Source organism: Battus philenor, unplaced genomic scaffold (assembly GCF_028537555.1).
Source record: "Battus philenor isolate CCGP_79_NKW_IND1 unplaced genomic scaffold, ilBatPhil1.0.hap1 SCAF_17, whole genome shotgun sequence".
NCBI lineage: Eukaryota > Metazoa > Arthropoda > Insecta > Lepidoptera > Papilionidae > Battus > Battus philenor.
This window is the reverse complement of record NW_027181679.1, coordinates 137750-159862: the sequence shown is the minus strand read 5'-3', so window position 1 is coordinate 159862 and position 22113 is coordinate 137750. Positions and strand designations below refer to the sequence as shown.

The 22113-nt window shown below is 41.4% G+C and overlaps 2 protein-coding genes across 2 annotated transcripts; one reads left to right on the top strand and one right to left on the bottom strand.

The window, feature by feature from the left end:
• Positions 1 to 85: 85 nt before the first annotated feature.
• On the bottom strand, positions 86 to 10754 carry AlaRS-m (alanine--tRNA ligase, mitochondrial). Its single transcript, XM_068762939.1, has 14 exons — positions 10440 to 10754; positions 10075 to 10248; positions 9437 to 9582; positions 9019 to 9174; positions 8320 to 8464; positions 7819 to 7952; positions 7228 to 7531; positions 5971 to 6776; positions 5473 to 5622; positions 4637 to 4763; positions 4079 to 4287; positions 3377 to 3578; positions 2027 to 2152; positions 86 to 1130 (listed from the first exon to the last, which is right to left on the bottom strand). The coding sequence occupies exons 1-14, from the start codon at positions 10632 to 10634 to the stop codon at positions 993 to 995; spliced, it is 3012 nt and encodes a 1003-aa protein (XP_068619040.1). The 5' UTR covers positions 10635 to 10754; the 3' UTR covers positions 86 to 992.
• Positions 10755 to 12875: 2121 nt separating this feature from the next.
• On the top strand, positions 12876 to 21660 carry Hrd3 (HMG-coA reductase degradation 3). Its single transcript, XM_068763096.1, is given in 16 exon segments — positions 12876 to 13379; positions 13954 to 14099; positions 14868 to 14958; positions 15201 to 15274; positions 16914 to 17063; positions 17420 to 17615; positions 18107 to 18252; positions 18491 to 18616; positions 18690 to 18812; positions 19171 to 19276; positions 19349 to 19497; positions 20143 to 20308; positions 20403 to 20568; positions 20639 to 20843; positions 20924 to 21061; positions 21063 to 21660. Coding segments are annotated over 16 exon segments (2529 nt in total). The 5' UTR covers positions 12876 to 13123; the 3' UTR covers positions 21354 to 21660.
• The last annotated feature ends 453 nt before the right edge of the window (positions 21661 to 22113 follow it).

Here is a 22113-nt window from a genome sequence, read left to right as displayed (position 1 = left end):
ATTTAACAACATGATAATATGATCCATGTGGAAAATAAAGAGGCCATACAAAAATAGGAGATTTATTATTTTTATACATGCATTACTCACAGGGAGGTAGATTAGAATATCATAAACATTTGCAAACCAAACTGATACAATAAGAACTATTATATTTCATTAAATAAATAAAACCAACACTAAATAATTGTAACATTTCAATAATTAAACCAATAGAAAGATATGTCAAGAGAAAAGTTTTCACTGAAAACCTGTGGCTTCACAAATTAAAGAGGAATACTGAATAGCACCAAATAATCATTTTTGTATTGATCCCTCAGCTGGGACGAGTCTCCTTGATGGGATACTGAAGGTGAGATGGCTGTAATAAACCATGCACATTCATTATAGACACCAGATTTTCCACGATATCATTGCTGCGTGTGAGCAGATATGATGTTATAAATCTTACAAAGTGCATTCACCAGGAATCGAACCCACGCCCTACGAATGTAAGCCCTAAGACTACTCAAATTTATGTCTAGATAGGTTTCAATTCAGAACAATTTATAAATTGGAAGCCTAAATGATTATTTATGAATATATTACAATGGACATGGTGTTCTGAGGGATAGATTTAATGAAATAGCAGCTCGCATAACATTAAATATAGAATGGAGTCTATCAATACATACACCATTTGATTTTACCAAGAGTATCCTAATTATTTTTTTAAAATTATGGCACAAAATTGATAGCGACTCGAATACAGCTTGCAGTTTAGAAATGATCTATTTGAAGTCCAGTATTTTTTGTGACACATAAATAACTCATTTTTAATAGTTTACTTATGACAAAATATAATTAAGAGTGCCGTCCTTATAGGATGATCATCTTATGGAGCATTTAGTTTTCATATATTAGAATTGGTTATGGATAACACTATAATCATAGATCTTGTAATTCTTTTGACTTTATCAAATGTATTCCCCATTTCAAAGCGACGCAGGTGTTTAGTTCTGGCGCCTGTCCTTGCTCGCAGTGTCTGAGTGTCCGCGGTCTTCTTTGCCCTTTCTGACGTGTGACTGCGCGAACTTAATGGCCACCCGCATCGCATCCTGAACTAGCTGCTCGCAGGTTATGAGACTTGCCTGTAAGGGAACAAACTACAATTATTACACAGGCTGATTGGTTAAGAATAAAAACTTTTAAATGAGTGAATAGTTTATAGCTTATTCAAAGCTTCTACTATAAAGCTTATTGCTGTCACACTGTATAGAATGATCACTCTGAAACAGGTTACATTAATTTTATCTCTTAGAATGTAGCAGGCCGCTAACTTTTATAATGAAGTAAAAAACAGTAAACATTATTTATTTTATATATGTAGTATTCCGAATGTTGACAAAACCTTTTTCACTGTATTATTACGTGAAATCATTATTTTTTATTACCATGTACCATACAATAATTGACAGCAAATATACATACATACATTAGTGACTTTATATATAAGGCTGATCTATGACGTGATCATGGTTTTGCAGCAGCACACCTTGTTATTTATGTGAAGAGAAGTTAATATAACTTTGGGGTTGGCACACCTTTTAAAAATAAAAACACTGACAAAATCTAGATTAAAAAAAAGGTTGGTAATATAAAGAAATAATATATAATTGGAGCAGTAATTCCGCGTTCTAGTTTAACCTAATGCACTTGTGTAATACTCTTAGGTGGCCAGTTTAGAGCCGCAGTACAAACCATAGAGGAACTCTAGCTAAAGAAACTATTTTAAAGTGCATCGAGCGTGCTGTGTTGCGGCGAGATCGTTCGTGGCTGGGGCGCACAATTATAAAACCTCTATCATTGTCCTATGTTTTTGCCAAACCTTTTTCACATACTATAACCCCTGCAGGAAAATATCTTAAAGTTAAGAGTAAAATCTATTTATGACGGCAAAGAAGCCAAAACAGTTCTGTGAAAAGCTAAAGCCCATCGGTAAAGTGTTGTAGGGTGATATTGCGGATTGGTTGCGCGCGCATGTGACCTTAGTGGCTGCCATCTCGGCGAAGTGACGAGGATCACGAGTCGGGTGGTCGTGCAGCGTCGCGGAGAACACCGGCAGGATGCAGCGCAGCCAGCGCTCCGCTGTGAACTCCTCAGTCACATATTCCTGGAAGCAACATACTTCATTTCATTAAATCCTTCATATTATTTTCTACTTAGAGATGCGTTACATTTAAAGAACTAGAATCAAATTGAGTTCTCTTGTAATGAGAACCTTCAGCTAAACTACGGCTGTTCCAAATCTGTGCTCCTGATCTGAGAAGAGATCGCAAGAAACTCAGTCAGGGTATCTTTTGTGACTGGTTTACAAGATCCATTCATTGCTAAGCTATAAATATACAAGTTATAACTACAAATATAATAAGATAATTGTAATATGAAAATAGAAAAGTAAATTATATATTAAAAAAGTAAATTATAAAGGAATGTAAATGTATGAAAAAAGCAAACTGCACAAAATGTAAACCTGTAGTATTGTGGAGGGAAGCCGACTAAAGAAAGGTGATGACTGGAAGGATTATGATAAGTCAATTAATTTGTGAAGAATAAATGACATTTAGAAGGAAAATAGATGAGAATTCAAATAATATAATTAAAAAAAAATATATTTTGCAAAAATATCAACCGAGGACCGTGCGTTCACAGACACATTTGTGTGTATTTGGACAACAATGCCAGACCCCACAAAAAACAATAAGTTTGAACTCCCCCGTAATGGCATCCTTCAATTTAAAGCAATCGAGGGTTTGTTGTAGGAAGGGCCCACAACAAATTCTAGACGGATTTTTTGTGGTTATATATACATGTACCAACATTTTTAATCGCTTAAAAATTGTTAACACTTTAATAGGTTTTTTTAAGTTTTCAGTGAATTTCTTATGCACGATACACACACAAGGATCTCATATGAATATTTTGTAACATCATCGTATCAGCTCGTAGACGCACACTGCAAAGTATAAGACTCCTTCAAAGACTCCATATTGACTTGTCTCGCGTTGCCCGCACCTCCACTGTGTATTCGGTCCACTTAGTGGAAAATTCACCCGCGACAAACTCGTTGTTGGCACTCTAGAACCTTCCGGCACTAGCGGCCGTCGCTTGCACGGGTGGTGCGCCCCGCCCACTGCCACTTCATACTTGTCTATCGATTGTTATAGTCCCTAGACTATTAAGTTTATTTATTTGTATCGAAGTCTTACTGCTGTTAATTATTATATATGTACAGAATAAGATTGTTGTAAAATTGCGTGCCAATAGTCGATATTTACGGTCAACTGCTGAACCAAATGAATGGGCGGTGAGATATATAGGCGGGTGGAGCGGGTACCTGCGGCACGGCGGCGGTGGCGCGGATGACCCCGCCGGAGCAGGCCAACAGCAGCGCGGGCAGCGGCGGAGTGCCCGCCAGCGCCGCGCGCACCGCGCCGCCCGCCATCAGGTACGAGCTGCGCACGAACTGCACCGCGAACCCGCGCCCCGAGCGCCGGGCCTCCGCCACCGCCTCCTCGATCTCTGCCTCCGCCAGCCCGCTGCACACAAAACATCACCTACCTTATTAATGAACGGGCCAATTAAAAGTTTAAATTTTTTTCTGCGCCGCACATAATGTAACTTATTAATAATAATTTAAAAAAATATATATTTTTAATAAACATTACAGTAGGAAAATGTACAAATTTTAATGCAAATTAAAATTATACACGATAAGAACGGAAAAACGAATGTACTTGAAACTTTTAAGGAGAAATTCGGCAATGTTTTTTTGATACGAGCGCATGTAACACGTACGCAGCTTTCAAATCGTGCAACATTCACTTTAGATTATTGCGGTTTAATATGTACCGTCATTTTATAACAATATATTGATGAGGAAAAGTCGATAATAAAAAAATAATCGATAGTAATAGTCAATAGTAGTAAAAAGGCGCTGTCGGCGCGGGCGGACAGGCGGAGTCGAGCAATTACATTTGAAGAACCCAAACTCGACACAGACAGACAGTGTTACGTCATACGCTGAGCAAGTACTGACTGCAGCGCGGTGTCGTTGCCGTCGGCGGCCTGCGCCTCCAGGCGCCGCAGCTGCTGCAGGCAGGTGGCGTGCTGGCCGCCCGGCGCTCCCGGCCCGCACAGCGCCGCCAGCCGCGCGCGCACCGCCGACACCTCCTGTTGCACGCGCTCCGCCTCCGTGAACTCTATCACTTCGCTCAGCTTTTCCACGTGGCAGAACAACTCGTGAGCCTTGGGGCAGATGATTGAAACGATCTTTTAGCTGAAGTCTCAAACGTTTTTTTGTGCGGTGAATTGGAGCCGCGTACAATTGATGAGTATTTTAAAGCACTGAACAGGATCGCATAAAATAACTTAAAATTTTAAGAATTAAAGGCTCCACGGAGCGACCGTTGACGTGGACACAATCAGACTCGAGCCCGGTTTTCCGGCGCCGCTATTGCTTATGGCTCTGCAGATGCTCGTTTAATTACTGAAACCTTAACGTGACGATGCTCTTTGTACGGTCTAATTAGCAAGCTAGTCCTCTATGCACCGTAAACAACAGTAGTAACACATAATATCTGATGTGAGGTGGTACCTCCAGCGCGGCGTCGCCGGCGAGCGCGTGCAGCGCGGGGGCGTTGCCTCCGGCGCCGCGCGCGCCGCTCACGCAGAACTCGCGCAGGTGCCCGCACGACGGCACGTGCGTGCCGCAGCACAGCTCCCTGCAACGCAATGTTGCTGCTACAACCTTCGCTGAACATCACCGTTTAATACCTAAGTCAAGGCGCTAACATACATTACACCCACAATATATGTTCGAGAGCCCACAGTATGTACATAACACACCTAGTTAATTAAAAAAAAATAATGAACGATGAACGAATAAAAATAAACTTAGTGTACGAGAGATTAGGCTCCATTAAGCGTCTCGCTTGTAGTTTAATTTATATGATTTTATAACTAAGTACCAAACGATGCGACCTCATCTCTCAGTAAATTCAAAAAAAATATTAAGCATAGGCTATGCCAAAAGGCATATTGCTCGTATTCAGAATATGTTCACGATGTTCGTGTTTGAAAATGAATTTTTGAAAAATGGTGATATAATCATCAAAAAAATTCAGTGTTGTCAGTAGGCGGCGCGTTACGCACTAACCTATACGCAATTTTAAGCTGACGCCTAAAAAAATACTGTAATGATCTTACATGATAAAGCTATTGCGACATAGTATTTTCAACAGATGGCGCCGCCACTAAATTTACATAGTAAGTCAATTCGCGGTGTTTAGATAAACATGTTCTGTATGTAATGAGTTTCTTTTAACTGTTGTTTTATTTTACTTGCTTGGGCTTTTTGCAAATAATATATTTAATACGTTCACACTCTAAATTAGTCTAGAACCAACATGGCGCCAAAGGGCACAGTGTCACCTGGACTCAAGTGGCGGGTCACAGACGACGAGGCGCAAGTCACGCTCGGGGTAGGCCTCCCCGGGCACCGTCAGGACCCCCCTCTCGAGTTGCAGCTGCACGCTGTCCATCACGCGCGTCGACACCGCGCTGTCGCTTTGTATTGACGCACTGTTAATGTTCAAATAAACAATTTAATATCAAGAGGTTTAAAGAGACAGAGAGGCAAACACGCCTTAATATTTCGGCGGCGATATTGGAGAAGAACGCTGCTGATATTACAGACTACATACAGCGCTAATGATTTCGTTTCTCATGCAGCTCATGATGAAACAACAGCTTGCATACGGCTCAGCCCAAAGCACGCGAGTCAGGTGATAATATAAGCCCCTGATGACATAACAACTAGCACATGTTCCTCCAGTTCAAATACAAGTCTATTAGTATTATGAGATAACGGAATGGTATTCATTATGTATGTGTAGTACCAAAGAAGAGAGTGTAGGTTTTTATACTGACCGAACCAACTCCTGGGCCTCCAGCAACACCTCCTGTGACAGTTTCTCTCCATAGACTGACAGGTTCAAGCTGAGCCCCTTGTCCGTAACTCTTGAGCCAATCTGACAGACCACACTGTTCGGCAACACCTTCCTAATGGCGGCGTTGAGGAGGTGCACCGCCGTGTGGTTGCGCATGAGCCGCAACCTCCTCTCGCTGTCAATTTCTAGAGTCACTTTACTTTTACACCGAATATAACATTTATCACAAGACTTGTCTGTAACAAAATATCCCTTGTGGAATACAAAGTCTCTTATTTTAAAAACGCTGTCCACTCTCATGTGCACTTTATCATTAACTCTAAGGATACCGGTGTCCGCAGCTTGACCTCCTTCTTCACAGTAAAAATTTGTGGTGTCCGTTATTAGGTAATAATGCTGATCTTCACATGGATCCAGGCAGTCTATCCATTCGCCGTCACAATTTATTATTGCGACTAGATTAGACCGGAGTGGCTGAAATTCTATTCTCTTTCCTATTAGAGAGTAATTGTACTTGTGGGAGTCGTCTGTGTGCTTGACTCCACTTTTAATCAATTTCTCTATTGCCGCATCAAATGTAAGGCCACTCTTGGCACTCTGCTCTTTGAATGCAGTCTTGTGTTTCGATTTGTGCTGTGAGAGCAACCGCCAAAACTCTTTCTTGTCTATATCTAATTTGTTCAACTTTGCTATTCTTTCAATCAGCTCCTCCCGGAAGCCATGTGTGTCATACATTTTAAAAACTAATTCCCCAGGTATTGATGAAGTTTTTAGTTTGGACATGCTCTGCAATATTTACATATTAAATTGAAAATAAACATTCACTAGGTCTTAGACTGATGTTGTAAAAACATTCAATTAATTGATTATTAATTCACATTTAAATGACAAATATTATTTAGTAGAGCAAAAAAGAGGTTTCGTTTCAAGAGAAGTAATATTTGGCGATGAGAGGAACTTTCATAAAAACACAGAAAATCACTAAAAAATATTTGAAACACAAATTATTTTTGATTTCTTAAAAGTAACTAGAATGTAGAGTAAATCAATTTCCCTCACAAATGAGATCATTAAGATCTTCTTTGTGGCCAGCAAACATTTTAGATGGATGCAATTGTTGCGGCCGAAAGTGGCCAGAGCCATTTAGAGGAACACTAAAATGTAACTATATGAATACTAAAAAATATTTTTAGTCAAAATCATTTGTAAAATAAAATAAATAAGAAAATTTGCTAACCTCTTTAAATTCGTTGTAGCCAAGAGCAAATCCTGCAGAATCAACTTCACCCAAGCTCTCGACCTCTGGATACTTCTGCACCAGTCCTTTCCACTTTTTTCCAATATCTGCCCTGAGTTTAGCATATGCTTCTCTCTCATGCTCTATAATAATGTTTGCATCTTTTTGCTTGGACACTAGTTCTGGGTATGTTTCCCCAAGGCTCGCTGCCACCTCTGTATAGAGTTCAGTGAGGAGTTGTGGATTTTGGAAGACGTCAGTGCAAATCTTAAAAGTCTTGCGCATTATTTGCTTGAGATTTAAGCTGAAAATATAATGTCAATATCGCATATGAAACGTACCGTAAACAACGTACACCAATTGACTTCGGAATAGATTAATAATAGACAGTAAATGAAGACTACCCATACTGATTTAAATATTGCAGTTAAAGGTCATTTTTCTGCTGCAAATTAATGTTTCCAATTATAAAACTCTAAAATCGCTAAGATCAAAAGCAAACATTAAAATAAATGAATTAAAAATATTATGATCTGTCTAATTAATGTTATACACATTAAATTTAACATTCAATTTTATAGGTTCGCTTACCTAGCAGCAGGAAATACCCCATCTGCTAGGCAGACGCTGATCATTCTTGCGTGGTCTGCCAGCCGTCGGTACGCCTGGTCCAGCACGGAGTCCGCGTCGTACCGGCCGCCGTACGGTGCCACGCCTTTACTGTGCTTTTGCATTATTAAAATGGACAACATTATTAAAAATAAAAAAAACATAAATACTAAAGATGTGTTCACTCATAATAAAGAACATTTGCATGGACTTACATAGACTAAGATGTGTAATCTTGCGACCAGTTTTTTGTACAAACATTATATTTTGATTGGCAAATTTAATGATGAGCATAAGCTTCTAGAAACTGGTACCAAAAATAAAACTAGTGTATCTGCTCATTTCTTTTACTTTCCATGACGGTGTAAAAAATATTAGTAAAATATAATAGTAAATAGTAGGAATAGTAAACATTAAAAAGTATTTAAAAATAATATTGTTTTTAGCCCGTCGTCAGCTAGCGACAAAACAATTTCAAGTCACCTTGTGAATGGCGTCCAGAAGCGGTCGGAAGAGGTCCGTGTCATAGTTGGAGGGTACGCCCTGCATCAGCGCTGTCATCCGCTCCAACCCCATACCCGTGTCCACGTGCTGCCGCCTGAGTCTTTTCACTGAACCATCAGCTTCTCTAACAATCAGCAGAAACAAAATTAAAATTATTTTATTACTGTCATAAAGTTTGTATCAACATTACTCTTGACATAACATTCATGCTTGTTAATACATTTTTAACTTAACACGCCTATACTCATTAGAGCAGACCAGATATTCAGATGCACATTTGCCAGGTTTTCTTTTCACTAACTAATAGGTACTAAAAGATAAATTAACAAAAGAAACCATTTTATTTTTATGCATAAGGTATAATAATCTATGAATAAACAAATATCCCATAATTATGGATGTAATTGTTAAACTGGATGTAAGATGTTTCCTGCCATTCTTATTGGATGTCTAAGACCGGCCTGTGTCCAGCAGAGGAAGTCCTATGACTAAAATGATGGTGATGATATCATTGTCAGACAATAGACCAAATAATGGACTGAATTATCTGTTCTAACAGAACACCAGGTAACTTCAGAAACGGTGCTGAGTGCAAATGGTAAAATTTTTGCCAATTTGTGCTGTCATTATTGTTGATCTAGAATTGATAACACAGTAACAGCACACCTCACAACTAACCTGTTGTGATCAATAAAAACTAGATTCCATATCTCTGTGAGTTTGCCATCTGCACTCATGTAGTGGATCTCAGTGCAGCCTCCGCACGGTCCTGTGGGACCCATTTCCCAAAAGTTATCCGTAGCCCCCCGGGCCTGCAGCCGGCTCTCTGGCACTCTGTTGGCATTAAAAAAATATTTTATTACAATTATTGGCATATATTAAAATTATTATAATCTATATTATCTTTTTAATTCTCTTAGTAATAATTTGTTTAAATAATACCTGTATTGTCATTTTAAAACCAGGTCATAAGGAGGTACAAAGATACTTCCTGTAGGAGACTTAACTTGACAATAGTTTATGGACAATCTGATTATTAGGAATGTTATTGTTTGAATCCACTTTAATTTATACAAGCTAATTGAAATTTACATACCCAAGAGACTTCCATATGTCTCTACATTCCCTGTCCTCAGGTAGTCCAATAACAACATCTCCGCCAAAGTAAGTCACTACCAAATTTTCTGGTTTCAGTCGGAAAGGACCTAGCAGTAGATCCCAAGCCATTTGGCAAGCCTTTTTCTAATATAAGAGAAATTCTTTGTTAAATAAAATATCTAAGTAATTGAAAATATAAGGGCAAAGCTTAGCTGCTCGGCGAAACCAGTTTTTTTATTTTCTGCATAGCATAAGAAGGGTTCTTATAAAAAGAGACACTTAAAATTTGAGGAAAAAAGTGAAAACAACAATTTTTCCCTACTAACAACAAAGGAAATTAAAAGTCCTACCCTTTCCTTGCAACATCATTTAACTATCGTTAAAAATCTTAGTTGTTATGATGTAATGAAACAAAACACAACCTCTACAATAATAACTTGCATTACCTTATAACTAAAAATTGTTTATTATTAAGACAAGAAATCGATAAATAAAGTATTCAATTCAAAAAAAAATTGTATTGTACTACATTAAGCTAATTCATTTTGAGCTTGTCAGAACAGCAAGTAATTAAATAATAATTATTAATATTGTTACGAAAACTGAATGTGCCACCAGTGAGTGGCTTAGTTGTACCTTATAGTAATCACCAAAGGACCAGTTGCCCAGCATTTCAAAAAACGTGTGGTGATGTCCATCCATCCCCACAAACTCCAGGTCATTATGCTTCCCACCCACTCGCACACATTTTTGGGAATTCACAGCACGGGTACATGGAGCGCCTACCAATCCCAAAAACACACCTTTGAACTGAAAATGACAAAGTTTGACTATTAGTACAAGCCATTCTTTATTAATAAAACACATTATGGTAAAGATTTTAATCAAGCAGAGGTTAAGTCATCAGCATTAAGCGAACTTAATGTTAAGATTGTAGACCTACTTGAAGATATTTTTTCCGCCATCATATGAAATAATAGTTACTAGAGTCAATTACTTACCTGATTCATTCCAGCATTAACGAAGGGCACTGTGGGGTCGCATAGAGGTACAACAGAGCTCGACTTTACATGGACGTGACCGTGGTTCTTAGCGAAGTAGTCTATAAACGAGCTCCTGATATATTTCGAAGTTAAAGTTCTGTGAATTTCATGATATAAAGAAACTGAACTCTTTGAAACCGGCATTCGGTACATTGCGACAATTTAAATGTCGTTAACTAGATAAACATATATCAATATTTAAAATAAAGCCTTCAAGATATTTGATAAATTAAAAGGAACGTTTTATAAATTGAGAAAATCGCAACAGCCTTGGACTTTATTATAATTTCGAAAAAACTGCCTGTAGTCAAGTTAGCTGTCAAGTTGATAAAAATATATCTGTCAAAACATTGCAGTGTAGATACTAAATCTTACAAGAATACTATTTCCCACGTATGGAAATCAGTCACTTATCTTACATATATATACAACAGTCAATAATTACAGTCTTTACTTTCTTCTCTTTTCTCTTCTCTTTACTTTCTGATTATTCATCATTTTCGTTGCTGCGGTAGGTAATTAATATCGACGCATAGAATAATTTCGCGCTGTTCTCCCTTGGTTGCTGTAAGAGCCGGTTGAGAGAAACAATATTAACAGACGGTGGACAAGCAGCATTTGCCAATCTGCGTATTTTTATTCGAAAATAAAAATAATGCGCTTCCTAACACGCATGCCGAGTAAGGAAAGAATTGTCATAGATGACATACAAAAGGGCCAGGCCGGCACTCCCAGATAGCTCTACTTATCTAACGTGAGTGGCAGCCATAGTAACTGCAAAAAAGAAGGTACTTACCTGGACCGCCGTAAACTGGCCCTGGTAATAAACGATCGCACTAGGTCGATGTACGGGAAGGTTGTTAATCTGGAAGTGGAACTGAGTTAATTACATAGAGATATCCGAAAGAATTATCTTAAAACTCTTAAGACGGTGGGGATACAATAGCCATAAAGTCGGGGAACTACTCTACAACCGAGAGCGTCGAACAATCGCAGGGTGGTATCAGATTTCTCGTCTACAAATCCCTTGTCAACATTATTACCAATGACAGTGTTTCTAGCAGAATTGTGTTCATAATACTCCAGATATCCGAGTGGTTTTCGTTGAAGGTATTAAGATGTACATGCCGACTTAGTCACACTTAAAGAAATAACCGATACGTATCATGACTTACATCGGACCATATACACTTCCAAAACTCGTTTCACTACTATTATTAGGGACTTCAACGTAACGTTTGGACAAAAAAAAAGCGATGGTAAGTTGAAAGTGAGACCATTAGGAGATAGAGAATGAAACCCTAAGGACACAGGCTGGCCGAATGGCAGGTGACCTGCAATACGGAATGTGAATACTACAGAAGTAACTCCTATTGAGAAGTCACCTCAAGTAATAGAACCTGGTTAAGTCTTGATGGTTCCGCATGAAACGTGATTGACTTCGTCATAACTAACTCGAAACATATATTCAGTGATGTCTCTGTGATCAACGGGGTGAAAACCGGTAACGATGACCAAATAGTATTTTTATATTGGCACACCAAACATTAAGTTCTCCGCTCTTATACGCTTGTATATTTACTCAAAACCCAGAAAATGTTTCACTTGAATACTCTTTGATTTGAACCTGATTCGAACCCCCTTTGATTGCCTGGATACCCAGGAGACAATAGATGTGATTAAATAGAAGTAGATTAACAACAAGTAAGTGTAAGCTGGTAGCTAAGTATTTTAAGCTCTGCCATCTTTAACCTCATGCCTGGACGAAAGTCGGTAGAAACACAGTCTTCCAATAACGCTAAATCTAATAGGCTGCGAAGAAAGTCCTAGTCCACGCGACATACTGCGATTAAAATCAAATCGTATAAAAGAGACAATAGAGCAAACAAAGCTTCAAAGTGTTTGCTTCCAAGGACAAGCACATTGGGTTAAGCCAATTGAAAAAGCTGAAAAGAATAGATGACATCATGACGTCGACGTAAGCAGAGGGGCTAGAAGGAGTCGAGTGGTTTTGTGCACCGTTATACATATCGATCGCCAAGCCAAGTTTCAAGAACCAAGTTGTCCCGTTACTATATAGAGGATATGAAAGACACCTTATACATATATACGTTGGAAATCTATAGGGACTGGGTCTTACAGTGGACGTGCAATGACTAAATGATGTTATGATCATCATTGGCGTTATAAATTTCATACTGGTTAAGTATTTTTTTATTAAATAATGAATTATGTTTTTAATTAATAACGCACAACATTTAATATATTTTGCTTTTATCGTATAATATATTCAACAAATTCCTTATCAGTTTTATACTTAAGCGTCGCAGTGTCTTGACGTTTGTGGAAGAGCAATTATTGATTATACGTTTTTCGGCTCTATGGCTACGAACTGACGTGTGTTTATGAGAGTGTAAGAATTTTCTTCCACTTTCTGTGATTACGGTTCAAAATGGAATAGCATTTTTGTGAATCTGAAAACAAAATATTTAGCAATTGGTGCAAAAATATGAAACATACAGATTTATAGCACACGTGTGTATATACAAGTGGTTTTCTGTTACAGAGTTATGTTATTTTAATATAATATAGTGTTACTATACACTTAAGTTTGTTATTAAAGTACAATCTTTTGCGCCATTATGAGTCGAATGTACTGGTTGGCAATTTGTTTATGTTTCGGCTTTTCATTTTGCGAGTTGCTTGGTCCGAATAGCCAGAAAGATGGAATTAAATCCGATGATGAGACTGACAACTCAAAGAAGAATGATAAAAAAGACAAAGAAACTGCAGAATATCTCATGAAGCTACGGGAAGAGTTGATAACCATGCAAATCATCCCCGAATCGATGAAAGACAATCTTAACATGATTGAAGAGTTTTCAGAAACATTGAATGGTAAATAGCTCTAACATTACATTCCAGTGCACCATTCACCACAAGAAAGATTTTAAACTCATAATAATCATCACTTTAGCCACAGAAAACCCACTGTTGGACATGGTTTTCATTTAGACCAGTTGGAAGCACCATGCATCCTTTTTCATAACTAGTTCTTAATCCTAGTTTTATACTAACAAGTTTGTTATTACAGAAAACACATCTGCGACTAAACATTTATAAAAGATTTTATACTTTTTACTGTCTTAAACTAATTTTATGAAATTTTGAGTCTACTTTAAGCTAATAGAACTGCTTATGGCTGAATAGGTGTAGGCAGGATTAGAGTCCTTCTTATATTAGCACTGTACAATTGTACTTTATAATTACTGTACAGTGAGCAGAAAATTATTTGAAATCAGTTGCATGTTTTATCATGCGCTGGACTAGTTGGTTATAGGATATATGATATGTGATCCATGTGATCCAATATTTGATTGGATACTAGCCCAAAGCTCAAATGTTGACTTATATAGAGAGTGTATTAAAATAAATTTTTTTGTTGGGATTGAAAATTAAAATAAATTTTCAGAACTTCTCCGAGACCCAGATGAACTGTCAGACAACCATCTGGATCAGATGAAGTTTACTCTGGCTATGCTGAAGAAGTACCCCCTGCTAAAGCATTCCTTACCTCTTACAGACTTAGAGAAAGCAAAGCACAATGCAGATGCTAAGGTTAGTTTACTTTTTTTTTATTTCTCTCTTAGTTCATTTTTATCATAGGGTTCTATGACCTTATTATAATTAAGCACTGTCTTCTTGTGAACTCAGGTGAAGATGATGATATCAATGTTTACTGAGCTGTGCCTCAGAACTAATCATAATTTTCATTGATAGTGCTCAGTTGGTACACATCAAGAAATTCAAGAGGGGGCAATTGCTGAGATGCATTGTTTAATCTTGAGTTCATGGATGCCAGTGTGTTCAGTTTGTAGTAAGACAGAAGGTGGTAACATTGCAGTTTGTGTCTGAAGCTGCAAATAAAATGATTTTGTATTGATAGTTGCAATATGTTGATGTGTGCCATGAAATAAATTGGTTGTAATTGAAGGCTCTGTGTTGGTACTTATATACTTGAAATTTTCGAAAGATAATTTTACCTTTCTATGTAGAACAAACCATTGATCACTTGTTTTAATTACCAACCCCAATCTCAATCCCATGAAATAAAAGAATATTGCCTCTGCCAATGTTCTCAAGGCTGCTCCAAACACAAAATACTGTAAGAAAGTCCAAGTTTTATTCTGTTACCAATTAAATTCAGCAGCAACTTGTTATCTTCAGTTTTGAATGAATTTTATTTTGGGGAAGTAAATGTGATATTTGTGAAATGATCAGAGTACTGCATTTCTGTTCCCAATTCATTCTGTTTGCATTCATTTAATTAGGTTAGTGTTACTTAACTCATTTAACAATAAATAATTAATGATTGTCTTTGAACAGAAAGAAAAAGGAGAGACCAAAGATGTTTTTGGTAATATACTGGATGTGCCTGAGGAAGAAGAACTTGTAACGACTGCTGAAATGAAAGAAGGTATTATACACTTATACACACAATCCAATTGAGAGTGTTTTAAGTGATGCGAAGCCTACATTAATGCAAGTAGCTTACATCAGAAATTGTTTATTAAAACAATTTACAAATGCTGTCATCCGTGGATATCAATCATGCACACCAGCGAGTGTGGAATGAATTTTAAATACAATGCATGTGCACTTGTTCTGTGACACTGGTTACTATTGTATAATACTTACTTGGTGTACCTTGGTTTTAAGCAAAAGCGATTTACGACAAGGCGATGTCGGAGCTGCTGCGCCGGCCCGCGGAGACCCGCGCCCCCATGTTGCAGGTATAATATTCATTGTATTAAAAATATATATAATATATATACGTTTTAAAAATACATCATATATTTTATCTAACATTGTTTCTTTGCTGTAAGCCAATTTAAAAGCTTGTTAAAACAATTTTTCTAGTAAATATGTTGAATTTCACATGTAACGGACCAAATGCTCATACATATAATTACTATTTAGTACTTACCACATATTTTAATGTTTCACAATTGTTCCAGAGGGTTTGCCATGTGTACATCGAAGTTCACGTTCTATGTTTAAAGTTACTATTTTACTACCATAAAATCCAGTTCCTAATATTCCTGGCTCCAACCCTTATAGTTATATATTTTGTTCCTCTTTGAATGTCGCCGAAGGTTCTTTCGGCGATTTCTTTCGTTTTTTTGTAAAGGTTCCGTTTTGTTTCTTCAAATGTATCCTCTCATCCGTTCGAAGTTCTAATAATTTTTTTTATCATTGTGCTGCCCTCTGCGGGAGGCCGGCGACGTTAATGACCCGAGGTAAACCGCCCTATCGGCGCGACACTCACATGATACTGATGTTGCCGAGATGTCGTCTGTTGTGTTGTCTCTCATATTTTACGAAATATTATTTGGCACATTAGCTTCTGTTATTTATGTTTTATGTTACTGCTCTTCAGTTCTGGTCTCCCGATTAGATTAAACCAGAGTTCCCCAAACTTTTTTATGTCGTAGACCCCTTGCCATGTTTTTCCGTGTTGGGTAGACCCCCTACTTACCTGATATTGATTTCCTGTAAATTTCTATCTGTAGTGAAGTTTAGTGTTAAATTATACATTTATTAATTGCATATAAATTAAAACTACTCAAAATAAAATTTTGTATCTGTTAAGTAAAATATACGTAACATTAAATAAACATAAAATAAACTATAAATAAAATAACATAAGCAATAAGACAATATTTTTAGTGAATACCAACATCCTACAACTTACACAATTTTATAAACTTATATAATAAATTTTTTTATTCATAGTTAGCATACTTTTATAAATAATGTAAATGTTTTGATATTATAAGATAGTATGATTTAATAATAATAATAGGTACTATCAGTGTATGTGTTGAGATCCACTATCGTGGACGCCCATTTTCATCTCATGGACCCCCAAATTTTTTTTCGCTGGCGTAGACCACTTGCAGGTTGTCATAGACCCCTAGGGGTCGATATAGACCACTTTGGGAATCACTGGTTTAAACTATCACCGTGTTAAACGTATATTTAAACTTTTATTGCCCTTGCATGCTTATTCGTATAATGACCGACTACGTGTCTCTTGTTGTCTCCTATAACTAGTGTTACATCTGCAGACTTGACTTGTTACAAAAAAACATTTTTTTTTTTAATATAGCATGAGCATTTATTATGACAGCAATGAAAATGGCTTAAAATTTTGTCCTTCCTTTATTATCTGTGGCGTGCACAGATGCTACAAACACAATATAAAGTTTATTTTAGTCATAGACTAAATTATTTTGTAGGTTTCGAAAAGAGTTTCTTTTTCATTAATAATACAATGCACTGCGAGCATTCAACATAGAGCTTCTTACTAGATGCACAGGATAGTGGGTCACAGTTGCTGCATATAACTGTGGGGCGGTGGTGTTGCAGGTGAAGTTCGCAGCGGAGCGCGGCTACCGGCCCGCGCAGGCCGAGCTCGCGTGGTACTTGGTGTTCGGGGATGGGGTCGAGCGGGACTTGGACCTCGCCAGGAGCATGTTCGAGGAGTTGGCCGCAGACGGGTACGCCGAAGGTCACGCCGTAAGTGATGGCTGCATTTCGTTTGTCAAATGTATACCGTAACAGTTATTAGCAAAATTAAAACGGAGCTGGTAATGATAATTATAATTGATAATGATAATTGAAAGGTTCGCAATTAGCCGTTGCATTCAAAGGTAGATCTGCAACTGGTCACTGCTAACTTGATTTTCTAACTAGAAATGCGTGCCCACACGTAAACTCGCACACTCGTCTAACAAATAAGACTAATATTTTTACTGTTTTTAATGATTTTTTTTATTTATTGTCTAATCACAATATTGTATTTGTTCAAACAACTTTTGTTGTAATTACGATTTACTTAGTTTTTATTCTGTGAATGTTGTCACCGCGCGCAGGGGCTGGGCTTCCTGTACGCGACGGGTCTGGGCGTGGGCGTGTCGCAGGCGCGCGCACTCCTGTACTACACGCTGGGCGCGGCGGGTGGCAGCGACTACGCGCAGATGGCACTGGCCTACCGCCACTGGGCGGAGGTCACCGTGCCCGTCTCCTGCCCCAAGGCCCTGCAGCTCTACACTAGGGTCGCGGCCAAGGGTAATCACTCCACATACTCCTATTTCCATTCTATGTTATTATAGACAACGCTGTTTGCCCGGCGCTACTTAGACCTTCCGTGAGTAAATCTCAAGTTCCGGCAGTGGAGCGCCTAGGGCGTTCTGTCCGGACCCTTTCCCAGTGACCGAGCTCGAAGACGACCCCAAGAGCCGCGGCTCAGTTCGTCACATTTTTTTAAATTATTCATAGTTGTATATTACTCTAGTTCCATTTATATCTTCCATATATGTAGTAACTGTTTTTATTTAATTGAAGTAAACACTTAAATAAGTACAAAGTCGCAATATACACAAGGTTAGCACTAGATGTAAACATAAGCTAGTAATATCTCTCGCGTCCATATATTTTAATTTGCAACTCCGTTGCGAGCAACTGTGCATGCTATGGTGTGCATGGTGTGCACGGTGCTCGTGGGCTGATTGTATATGATTTACTGCAAATGACGGACACGTCGGGCGGCGCGTGCGCAGTGGCGAGCAAGGTGTCGCTGAGCGGCGGGCCGGGCGTGCAGCGCGTGCGGCTGCTCGACGAGGCGGAGGGCGGCGCGGGCGCGCTCGACAGCGACCTCATCGAGTACTACCAGCTGCTGGCGGACAAGGGCGACGTGCAGGCGCAGGTTCGCACCGCTCTTTGGCTCCCATTAGTGCATTACTCATTCTGGTTTTCTTCTGCTTGCATATGTTTGAACTGCACTATTGTAAACACTGTAAACTGATAACGATAACCTCAATTATTTTTAAATTGCAAATTAACTTATTTTTATCCAAAGAAACATTTCGGAAAAATGAGCACCGAAGCGGCTACCGTGTTCAAGGATACGCAGACTTTTTATTATGTCGATCTGGATGCGGCAGGTGGGGCTTGGGCAACTTCACTTCCAGGGCGGGCACGGCGTGCCGCTGGATATCAGCAAGGCGCTGCATTACTTCCAGCAGGCCGCCAAGACCGGCAACGCCGTCGCTAACGCTTTCCTCGGCAAGGTCAGTCGGCCACATCAAATTCGTTTAGTTACAGCTTCGTTTTGAGCGGTGAGACGTGTTTGTGTGTCTGCAGATCTACCTGGAGGGCGGCGAGGGCGTGCGCCCCAACAACGAGACCGCGCTGCACTATTTCCAGAAGGCGGCTGAGCTCAACAACCCCGTGGGGCAGAGCGGCCTCGGCATCATGTACCTGCAGGTGGGCCCCGCAGTCGTGTCGGACACCTCTACTTGCAAGAGTGAATTTACAATTTCATAACACCAAGTACGACACAAGGACATGCACTCGCCGCCTCGCAGCGTTGGCCCGGCAACGAACGAGTGCTCTTATTATTCTTCTTCTTATCCTGTTACTCTTTGTCGTCGCGTATCAGCGCTAGGTCGGGCGTAGTGTTGAGCGGGTTTAAGGTTTTCGACTCTGAGCTGAGCGTTCAAGAAATGATGAGCGACGGCGATGTTGTGCATCCACTTTGCTTTACGCGGCGCTTGTCATCTTTTGCCGAGTTAATTCTAAGCAATTACACTTTGATTATGTTTGTAACGCGTGCGCTGCGCAGGGACGCGGCGTGTTCAAGGACACCACGGTGGCGCTCAAGTACTTCACGATGTCTGCCAACCAGGGCTGGGTGGAGGGGCAGCTGTACCTTGGCTTCATGTACTTCGGTGAGTGCACGTGCGGTGTGTGCGGAGTGTGCGGTGCCAGGGCGGCGGGCGTAACTTGCGCTTGTGTTGCAGGCGGCATCGGCGTGCGGCGCGACTTCAAGCAGGCCAACAAGTACTTCTCGCTGGCCTCGCAGTCCGGCCACGTGCTGGCGCTCTACCACCTGGCGCAGATGCACGCGCAGGGACTCGGCGTGCCGCGCTCCTGCACCACGGCCGTCGAGGTGAGCGCCGCGAGTCATTGACTCTTGATGATAATTACTATGACTCTACAAAATCTAAACGTGTGCCAGTATCCAGACCGATTTCTATCAGCGTTGTGTTGGAAATCGACTGGGAGGTCTGTGCGCAGCAGAGAACGTCCCGTGGCGGAGACACGAGGAAGAAACAACACAAGAAAATTTTATAATAGCATCAGCCGGACCAGTTTGTGTCATTTCCAAAATAACCAACGCCACAAACAATGTGCCGATTGTTCAGCCGCAGGCCGGAGCGCGGGCCATGCTGAAGCAGTTGCCCGCCGGCAGGTCGCCGTGCGATACAAACAATGCATAAGTTATAAGACTGATTGGTTTAACGTTTTGTTAATAAATAAGTTAAATTTTGTAGCGCGAACATTGCTGGACTTAAATAAGCAGTACCTTGGGAATTGGGATGTTGTTTGTCCGGCATTTACAGCTCTACCTGGCACAGCGCACCCGGTAGAGCTGTAAATGCCGGTGGTGCAGCCCTGTAGGTGCTTAATCTTAAGTTCCTTAACTAAACTAAGTGCTGCCCTTACTTGAAATGTTTGACTGAATTGGGCCACGGGCCTCAGGCTGTCAGTCGAGCCGCGTGTTTGTGTGTACTACCGCTTGTGATCCGTGCAGCTGCTGAAAAACGTGTGTGAGCGCGGCGCGTGGAGCGCGCGGCTGATGGCGGCGCACGCGGCGTGGCGCGCACGCTCCGCCGACGCCGCGCTGGCACAGTACCTGGCGCTGGCCGAGCGCGGCCTCGAGGTCGCGCAGAGCAACGCCGCCTTCTTGCTGGACTCGGGTACGTTTTGTGTGATTTTGCTGTTTATATGCTTTTATGATCGCCGATTACGGCTCCGTCTTGGTTGTAATGCGCGCGCGCCGACGTGTCGCAGGCGAGTCGCGCCTGTTTCCGGGCGAGCAGCGGTACCGGCGTGCGCTGCAGCTGTGGGGGCGCGCGGCGGCGCAGGGCTGCGCCGGTGCGCGCGTCAAGCTGGGCGACTACCACTACTATGGTCTGGGCACCGCGCCCGACCTCGAGGCCGCCGCCTTCCACTACAGGTGAGCAGCATCGCCCCAACGCCGCACCCCACCCGCCGCGCCGCGCACTCACCGCCCGCTCCCTGCGCAGGATAGCATCGGAGCAACTGCATAACGCGCAGGCGACCTTTAACCTGGGCTACATGCACGAGCGCGGGCTGGGGCTGGCGCGGGACCTGCACCTGGCCAAGCGCTGCTACGACCTGGCCGCAGACACGGCGCCCGAGGCGCGCCTGCCCGCCGCGCTCGCGCTGGCACGCCTGCACGCCGCCGCCGCGGTGCACCGCCTCGCCGACGTATGTACCCCCGATACCTCCACACACCTCTACACCTGCACACGCTCGTTGCGTAACAACTGTGTCGCTTCTGCCGGCAGTCGCTGGTGGACAGCCCGCTGGCGGCGCTGCTGCTGTCGGGCGAGGGCAGCCTGCTGCACAACTGGGACGCCTACCTCATCGGCGCGCTGACCACGGCGCTCGGCGTGGTGGTGCTACTACGCCGGCCCCAACGCCAGAACTGACCGGCCGGCGCGCCCGCCCGCTAGCGATAATTGTAGCTCGGGCTCGACCGCACGCCGCCTCCCCCTCCCCTCCCCTCAGGGCCCCACGAACGCGCGCACCGGCAACACCTGTTGCGACGTTAAAGTACCGCAGCGCCGCACTCCCGCCAATCCCTTCCTTTCTCAGCCGAGTAACTCGCTCAAGGCGCGGCCACCCGCGAGCCATCGCGCGCTGCTCTGTGCAGTAATAAGTACATTTGGGCGCGCCGGAGGCTTGCGGCTGGGCGCCACCTTGGCTATGTATTGAATGTCTAAGGAATATGGGTCTCCGCGGTTGTTTCTATCGCTCTCCGAATGTATTTTGTTTGAAACCCAATCACCCGCGCGAGACATACTTAGTGGTGACAACATAAGTTCAAGTTCCAAGTATAAAATAATTTTAAGACTAACTTTGTTATCGTTTCCTATCATTTGTAAGCTACGAACAATATCCGTAAGTGTTTTAGCTTTACGTTCCGACGTATATGGTCAGTTGAGAGTTTATGTCGTTCACGCCGCGGCCCGGGGCGCAGCGGCGCACCTTGTAAATAGTGTACGTTGAATAAAATAAACGAGCGAAAATGATGTTTCATTCCTGTCCCATAATATTAGTGAAGAAGCAACTGTCGTATCCAAAATATACTATTTATTTATATACCAACAGAATGCTGCGAATGTCAGCAATGGACCCGGCTCCAATCGTACAGTATCACCGAACAAATGGCAACACTCAGTTACAAATAGTCTCTGAAGTGTATCACGGGCGACATTAACACCGCCAACCCCTTTATTAACAGCTGCGTAATCTTCTATTGCAATAAAGATTAACTCTTCCGACAGAAACTAAAGGAAAAACGCACGCCTGCCACAGAGTTAACAGTAATAAAAGGACCACTATTTAGCCACTTCCGCACATGCAGTGGTAGTCGTGCAATGAAATGCACCGCCCGCCAGCCCGCTGACAAATGCGGCAAACAATGCGAATCACACAACCGCCACCGCTAAATTACTCAACACGTGTTTCACCG